Source organism: Cheilinus undulatus, linkage group 3 (assembly GCF_018320785.1).
Source record: "Cheilinus undulatus linkage group 3, ASM1832078v1, whole genome shotgun sequence".
NCBI lineage: Eukaryota > Metazoa > Chordata > Actinopteri > Labriformes > Labridae > Cheilinus > Cheilinus undulatus.
In genome coordinates this window covers 25,866,897-25,875,820 of record NC_054867.1, presented here as the reverse complement: position 1 = coordinate 25,875,820, position 8,924 = coordinate 25,866,897, and the positions used below count along the sequence as shown (strand labels likewise).

General features: G+C 38.2%; 1 protein-coding gene across 1 annotated transcript; it reads right to left on the bottom strand.

The window, feature by feature from the left end:
• Positions 1–367: 367 nt before the first annotated feature.
• On the bottom strand, positions 368–8,924 carry fmoda (fibromodulin a). The gene is made up of 6 exons (XM_041783497.1): positions 8,901–8,924; positions 7,730–8,116; positions 4,344–4,466; positions 4,114–4,254; positions 3,756–4,023; positions 368–1,002 (listed from the first exon to the last, which is right to left on the bottom strand). Exons 2-6 carry the CDS (start codon positions 8,084–8,086, stop codon positions 851–853), a joined length of 1,041 nt encoding a protein of 346 aa, XP_041639431.1. The 5' UTR covers positions 8,087–8,116; positions 8,901–8,924; the 3' UTR covers positions 368–850.

Below are 8,924 nucleotides of genomic sequence, written 5' to 3'. Positions count from 1 at the left end.
TAACTTGACATCAGTGAAAACAAGGGAAACCTCAATGATCCTCGAGATTTAAATAAAGGTTGATATTGATGACTGGACACAGACCAAAATAAAATGTATTAATGCATGTCCTCCCAAGGCTTCTGCAATGATGTCTTTTGTTCTGCCTCTTTCAGATAAATGTTTTGATACTAAACCCAACAAATTTCAGTAAAAACACTTTAGCAGATTTTAAAAATCCCAACTTTTATTTATCCTCCAACAGGCATGTAAACATAAACCCTTTGTCAGTATTATAACTAATCCATGCATTGCATACACTAAGTCACAAAATTTGATTCAAATATAAAGTCTGCATTCACTGCGGTACAGCTTGGAGATATTTTCACTCAGTAAATAGACATACATATATATTTAGTCTCATAGGAAAACAAGTGTCACTGGGAGGAGTCGGAAAGGTAAAACAGTCACAGCATTATTGTCATAAAGATAAAAATATCAATCATATTGCAACAGGATATGACTATGAGACAAGGTTGTCAAGTAATGAAGATATTGTCATGCTTCTATGACAGCTAGTGATATATTTAAAATATATCATACATGATATTTCTATCATCAACTTGTGAGTAAAAATAGTAAGACATGCTTTAACAAAGACAGGATGGAGGATACAGCTGTGAACAGTAACAATCCTCACAGTACCATATAAGGACAGTCAGGGTCAGGGTCATTTTCAATAGGTAAAACAGAAACATATGTGGCTCATATCTCTAGGTTTATAGATTATTTTGTTGTCACAACAAACTTAATTGCCTTTTATAAATCAAATGAAACCAGACATTTTTTCAGTCCAGACTTGGAGATGCAATTACACCTGGATGTTGGCTGCCTGACGCAGGCAGAGGGCTGACTCTGGGGGGATGTCCTGTTGGCTGATCTCGTTACCATCCAGTCGCAGCGTCTGAAGTTTGGAAAAGTTTGTCACATCCACAATGCTGCAGAAACTGCCCAAAGTGAACTCTAGAGAGATCAGTGAAATGTGTTTTAAAATTACATTTCTGAATGAAAAGTGCTGTATATCAGTTTTACTTCTCCAAATGCAGAAAATTTACCTATAACTCAACTCAACTCAAAAGTTGCCTCATGACCTGTACAGTGGTGAGGTAAATAGAAGTGCTGTATGGATATAGGGTATCCTTAAGTATAAAGGCACCCCTAGTTTATAATTTTGATAGTTAAACACAATTGAACATTTAGTGATGCTCCAAGTTAAGTAATTCCTCTTCCCAATGCAAATTACTATAATTCTGTTTAGCCTATTAGTCTAAAGTCAGGCAACCTCCGGTCCTGAAAAATGAAGCCAACGCTGAAGTGCAAAAAATTGCAATACCGCGAGTGTCCACTTGAGGCTGGCAGGAGGAACACTGGAAGTCCCGTCTGGACACCTGTTAAACAGCCGGTTTCACACTAGAAATAAAGTGGTTGACAGCCTGGTTCAAAAAATGAAACGTGTCTCATTCGCTAATGTCTTCATGTGCTCTCACTGTACAGGGAGTGAATTTTTTTGTACTACAATGGTTTAGATTGTATTCAGGAAAAACCTCACTGCGGACTGATTGGCATGTCTCATTTGATTGACAGATAGCTCGACAGGCAGAAGCTACGTTTCTGTCAACCAGAATGCTAGCTAGCAGGCTGACAGGAAGTCGTGCTTAGTGGACGGGCTATTAGGTTGATCGAAAGTTTGGTTGAGACTGCGATTTCAATATGGAAGCCACTACGGATTGGCTTCAAAAGCAGTTTGAGTCCGCCTATTGTAAGCAGACGGCTGATATTACACAGCATTTGTCCAATTCTTTCTACAGTCTGTGGCAATGCTAGCACTGCAGGCCTTTGATCCTCTTTGCATGTTAACGACCACATTCCTGAGCTGAATGTCATCAGTCATAGCTTTGATTATGTGCTTGTAAAATCTGAAACCTCCAGACAACTTTATTCCAATTTCTGGCTCAAAATAGTGCTTAACCACAGTGTTAAAGAGATGCTTTCTGTGCTATCAGCTGTGTTTTATGTCAGAATAAAAATCATTGGAAAGGGATCTGGCTGCAGACCGTACATTTATGACTGCCACTCATACAGACCGGTCGTCTGACACACGGTGTATCTCAAACAGAAGCCATAATTTTCACGTGCAAAGTATTTCCAGTTTTTTGATTTTTTTCAATCAAACTTTTCTCATATACAATGTCTGGCTGTTAAATTAAAAAAATAACCTGATTGCAAACATTTATTTAATAAAACAGAAAAATTTAAGAGGGCTCATCTGGGATTAAATTAGAAGCAGTTACATGAACAGTGACTTGCTTTAACTTCGTTAGTTCTAGCTAAAGCTAACAGCTATGGTAGCCATGTAAATACATTACTACTTAGGCCAGTGTAACTAAACTAGCTTTAGCAACGTTAGCTTTTGCAACATGAGCTTCAGCAAACATAGCTAAAGCTAATGTAGCTACCTAGATATTGTACCTACTTAGCTAATGTAGTAGAGTGGTCCAGTATAATACAGCTAACATAACAGCTTTGTGAGCTTAGTTTAAGCTACAGCAGCTACGTAGCTATATTATCTATAACTGAGTTAGCTTTAGTAGTGTGAGCTTAGGCAAACGTAGCTTAAGCTAATTTAACTAAGAAGATAACATAGATGTGTATTTGACGTAGTTGCTTTGTGAGCTGAGCTTAAACTCATTTAGCTAAGTAGCTCCCTTATCTATGTAGCTCTGTTATTTATGTAACTTACACAGATAATGGAATGATCTAAGCTACAATGGCTATTTTAGTGTTTACATGGTGGACGGCCTTTTTTCATGTAAGCAGACTGTTTACTTGACTTCATTAAAAATTTTCTAATTGGGTTTTGTGGGTCGTGTTTTTGACTTTTAACTTTTGGTGTCCTTACCCTTACCTTGACCCTAACCAAATGTTTGAGCTGATTTTATTTTGAAAGCTTCACTGTGTATTTCTGTTCTGAGATATATGGTGTCTCAGATGAACAGTCATGAATGTGGCTGTAAGAAATGAAGGGGCTTCAGCCAGACTGTCTTGGATCATTGTTATTTAGAACTACTCCAGTGGTTACTAGTGGTGGGCGGCTGCATTACAGTTTAGACAGAGTGTTTGACCGGGACTGTGGGCCTGAAATGATTAAAAATTTTAGTAATTAGTCAAACCTGCTTGTACTTTTGGCTACAAGGCGATTTAACAATAACTGTTTAGCAAGCTAATCATGTGCCTCCATTCAGTAATCTGCTCTGTAAGGAATGTTCAGGTCAGATAGGACATACGTAGTTTAGAGGCAAATGGAAGCAGGTGCAACACCATGTGAGATCTGTTATTTTCAAAACAACAAAAACAACACAAAAAGTTATTTTTAAATTGAAATAAGCAAAAAAAAAAAAAAAAAAAAATACAGGAGCAATTGCTGAAAATGATATTTTTTTGCCTGATTCTAATCATAAAGGAAAATGAGATAAAAAAATGTTTTAAATGTTTTCAGGCCAGCTAATAACGTTTTAAAAATAACTTTGGAATATAAAGCTGTATGTTCACAAAGGACACATACAAATATGTAAGCAAACTCAACAGTCATGTTGCTCATATAAAAAGCTGACTGATACATGTTCTTTGGCCCTTCTAGCTTAGCTGTAACTTGGCATTTTTAATACATTTTGTGAAAAGAGGTCTGTATTGAATGATAACACTTGTATGGACTTCACCTTTGATCTGGTTGGCCTGCAGGTAAAGATGCTGTAGTGTTGTGCTCACTGGCGGGATTCTCTCCAGTTTATTGAAGCTCAGGTCCAGCTCCACCAGCCCCGTCACGTTAAAGGTGTTAGGAGGGATTCCCTTGTCCGTGAGCTGGTTGTGTGCCATTCTGATGTACTCCAGCTGAATGAAATTGCTCAAGAAGCCCTCAGGTAGAGAATCAATGGAGTTAGACTCCAGGTAGAGCTGGTGCAGATGCTCGGGGAGACCCTCAGGGACCTAGGATTAATTCATAAAATTACTGTGGTCAACTGCAGGTTATCTCCTCACCCAGATTGACAAATGGAAAAACAAAGGTAGTACAAATACCTTTGTCAACTTGTTTCCACTGATGTCCAGCAGTGTGAGAGATTTCAGCGCCTTAAGTGATGCGCCCATATCTGTGACAGCGTTGTCATTGAGATAGAGGATAGTGAGGTTATCCATTCCCTCCACATCTACAGCTGCAACCTAGGCAACAGAGGAAAAATATTCAGTCTGATATCTCTGCTGAAAAAAGAGGCGGATCTGCATGAATATTAGGCCAGGGGAAATTTTACCTTTTCAATCTTGTTGTGGTTGATTCTCAGGTCTGTCAGGGAGCGGGGGAGGTTGGAGGGAATGCTTGTTAAATTGTTGTGCTGTAGATACAAACGCTGTAATCCTTCCAGCTTCAGGAAGGCCTATGAAGATAAGGCAGAAAATCAACTCACTTATCACCAATTTAGTAGTATATTACACTTTTTTCAGTGGGCTGTAGTTAAACAGCTTATTAGCTATAAAGCTGCATCTTGCAATCAGCTTTGTTTTGTTTACTTTGAAAGGAATAAGATGCTATGGAGAAGTTTTTGTGTAAATCTGTGACAGCCTGGGCTGTAAAAATAAGGGCAGCCACACATTTAAAAGTTTTAATCACTTCTAATCTCAGACTTTCTGTTGTTCATCAAGATTAATCTTTTTTGTTGCATTTCAAAATTTCACTTTTTGCATTTAAAACTATTTCATTTTCAAACTAAGAGTACCTGACTTCCTTCTGTTTAATGAGACATTAAGGAGCAGTAGTGTACTGTTTCAACATCACTGTGGCTGCAGGGAAATGGCGCAGCGGCTTAACCAAAGTGTGCTGAAAGGAACAATAAAGTATGGGATGACTGGTATTAAAAAATATAATTCTCTAATTATGGACCTCAAATAACTGCATTTAATGCATCATGTTGACAGCCCTAGTATAAATGTAAAATGTAGAACCAACCTGATCTGTACTCTAAAAGACCAAACATTCACATCGTGCTGCCTCAGACAGGATGCCCACAATAGCCAATGAGAGTGAGCAACGGGAAGCATTTGGCGTATCTGATGCAGTGTACTTTTACAGCTCACAAACATGACAGTAAACAGAAACAACAGTGTCCTGAACAAAGTGGAAGATTACAAAGAAGATAAACAGGAAACTGGGGCAAGGACAGCCAGCTGACTATATAAATCGTCTTATCGCTATATTTGTTTTTCTTCTGAAGTAGGATTTGATCACATGAGTTTGTGAGATCTTCTCTCTGTGAAATCTCCACTGTGTTTGGATAGTAAAAATTTGAAAACCAGTTGAAGCTATCCTTGTGTCTGTGGTCACCCACATTTAAAAAAAATCAGGTAAAATGTTAAAATCCTCCAGTCTGTAGCTGAGATAACTAAACTTTGGACCACTGGGAGGCCAGGATTATTAAGCCCAAAGTATGAGTTGATTTATCAGGGAATTGCTCGGGGTGTTTGGCAAGAGGGAGTGACAGAGAACTTGAAAAATGCTCAGCAGGTCCAGTTATGATTCCTAGGAGTCAATGGATGGCTCAGACACCATGTGGATAGAGAGGATGGACAGGCATCCACTGCCCATTTTGGGGTGTCCATTTTAGTCAGTCTCCACAGCATGATGTAAATTCAGCTCCTATTGTTTTTGGTAATGTTTTCATGCAGACTTATAGCAAGCTTTTCAAGTGACGAGAAGCAAAGGTTGGAAAGCACAGATTTCTGTACTTGAGTAGTTTTTTGGGGTACTTGTCATTTTTGGAGTAACTCTTCACCAGAGTAACTATACTTTTGAGTAAAATACTCGACTACTTGTACTTTTTCCACCTCTGTTGACCACATAGAGAGAGAATGATTCCATGTCAAAAAAAAAAACAAAACAGCAAAAGCTTAAGTGTTGTTTTTTCAAGGTTAAACATTTCAGAGTTGATTTTAATTCTTAAAGTGTACTTTTATCTCAATTTTTAGTGAAATGATCTTCAGTGTTGGAGTTATTTGACAGTGTTGATCCACCAGTATTCATTCATCTCTGTAAAGAGTCAACTGATTTAAGCTCTGGCCACTGGGATTTCAGATCTGGGAGATGTGTGGTCAAAGTTTCCCATCATGACCTCGGGCAAATTATTTAGATGTGTTTTCAGTGATTTCTGCTGGGGTTCTTTTTCTCATGTTTCTGGTTATTTTTTGTTGTTTTTGATATGAGACACATTTGCACCATAAATGAAGATATCCACTGAGTTAGTTTTCTGCCTACAGCTGAGGTTTCTGCCTGTGACTTTAGATGGTACTAATGGATGCACTGTTTTCTTCCTCAGAAGACATTGTTACGAGGTTGACCCTCTGTTTTGTTCTTGCCAGAGGAAACCCAACTTGCCGCAGATGTTCAAGAGTTACTCCAGCTCTGTCATATTATTACATGTTACTTATAAAAGTGTAGTTAAAGTATATGTCGTTGGGATCGATATAGAAACTTTCAAAGTGTTCCATTTAACTCTGTATGTAATTAACACTGTCAATTTTTCTGTGTATTTCACTTTATTGTAGAGGTGTGACTTTACCTGAACCACCTGGTTGGAGGTCTGTTCTCTTGTTGTTCTTGCCAATAAAGAAAGACCAGTTTTACTGTACAACTCCTCAGTAGGTACTCAGTACTCAAAGTAAACTTTAAATTGAATACTTTTTACTTTTACTTGAGTAAGAGATAGACCAGTTGGTATTATAGACCAGTAAATTTCAACTAAAGTAAATGGTTTTACTAAAGTACAATAGTCGTGTACTTTTTCCACCCCTGACAAGAACTGGGCACCTCTATTTGGCTCAGCTAATCTCATCCTTGAGGCCCTTTTTAAAGGCTGATCTAAACTGCTCACTCAACTGCTTACTTATTTCCCATCACATTAAACTATATTAAGCGTCAAGATGTACAGTCAGGGAGGTGCAGACTGCCTTTTGTCTGCTTGATGTATGTTCAGCTAAATTCATCTTTCTTATTGGCTTTTCCCCCAGAGAAATTGCATATATTAAGGTGACCTGATTAGTAGCATTAACCTGCCAGTCATTCTCCTTTCAACTATTTGAGCTGGCAGGATGAATTTGCTGTTTTACAATTTTTATTCCTTTAGTCCAATAAATGTCCAACCAAAAACAGAATCTATTTTTTGGGGGAAACCAATTAATTATCTCTTTTGCTGCAGATGAATCATCTTTTTGCACAGATTATCAATAATTAGCAATATATTGATCACTTATGCACTATTCTGGTTGTAGTTGTTCTTAGTTAAGACAATGGGTGCTTCGATTTTTTATTTTCTGCAGTTTGTGCATAAAGTGGTGAATATACCTTGGATGTTTATGATTTTCCATGAGTTTGGTTGGACAACACAGATTATGAATTCGGGCATTTAGACACTCAAAACAGGTGGCTAATTCTAAATATAGCACTCTTTGGGTAAATGGGTTTAACTGAATTCAGATGGACGTCATGTTCAAATGCATGAATGCACAAATTGTTAACTTTGATATGCAACAAGAAACCAATAACAGTTTTCTGTATCAAACAGTCTGCCACCTGCCAGCCATCTGACAGCTGTTACGCTCTGAGCTCACATGTGGCACTCGCTGACTTAGACCAGATGGAGGTTTTTACCTTCTTGCCAATGGCGTCAGATGTCAGCTGGTTGTGGTGCATCATGAGCCATACCAGATTGGTTGCATTCTTGAAAGCAGAGTCGGGGATTGCTGTAATGGCATTGTTCTGGAGGTATAAGTATTTCACTTGAGAAGGGATGGTCGGCATAGCTGTGAGGCCCCTCCCATCACAGTACATGGCAATTGGGAAGGTGGGTGGGCAGTCACACTCATCTGGACATGCAGAGCCTGCCTGCAGAGAGGCCATATAAACTCCTTCACTTCGCCGGCCATAAAGCCAGGCGAAGGGGTCCTGTCTATGGGCGAGAGAGAGCGGGAGCAGGCCAGACAAGAAGAAAATAATAATCACATGCATGGTCACAGTCACAATGATCTTCACTGTTACCTAAAACAGAAAAAGACAAGGCAAAAATGTTAGATTTACAGCATACATGTAGGGACTCTCTGTTCATTTCAAGCCACCAAACAGTAAAGAGAAAAAAAAACCCTTAAAAGACAAAATTGGAAAAGTAGAAAGTGCAAATCATAACGGGGAGAGATTGTTTGAAGAATTGTAAGTTTAATGAAAAAAGTTGAAAAAATGTATTCTCATCTGATTCAAATTAGTCAGATTTTTATTTTATACCTGGTACTAAACCTAAAATGCAACTTCTTGACATTGTGACTTTGTTTGTGCAAGACATCAGTAAAAAAAATCCTCCTACTCTCATTTGTACCTCTTATACTTTGCTCTTTTCTTTTCAAAAACACCAGCTTCTCTTTTCAAGTATATTTTCCCAACATGTCCAGACCAAACTTCAATGTTTTCAAATGATTAAGTTAAAAGAGCATCGAAAGGTGCATTGCAAACACTGACTTTGTTTTTGGATTTGTACTGCTGCAGAGAGGTACATTCTTAGGGGTCTTAATCCACAGGGAGCCCAGAGAGGAAGTGTAAAAAAAGAAAAGAAAACACAGCTCTGAATGCCAGCTTTGTAAAAGGTTCTCACTGCTGCACCAAAACTACTGGAAAATAGCCAATGATTAGCCTCAAATTTGATGACAGAAAAAAATATAACTCCACAAAAACATGACTGCTACAATGTGTTAATTTGACTCCTATAAGGTTTCTTGGAAAAACATTTCACATGTCAACATACATACATGTACACACAAACACACAGACGTACCTGATCAGAGAGACTGGCTCTCCT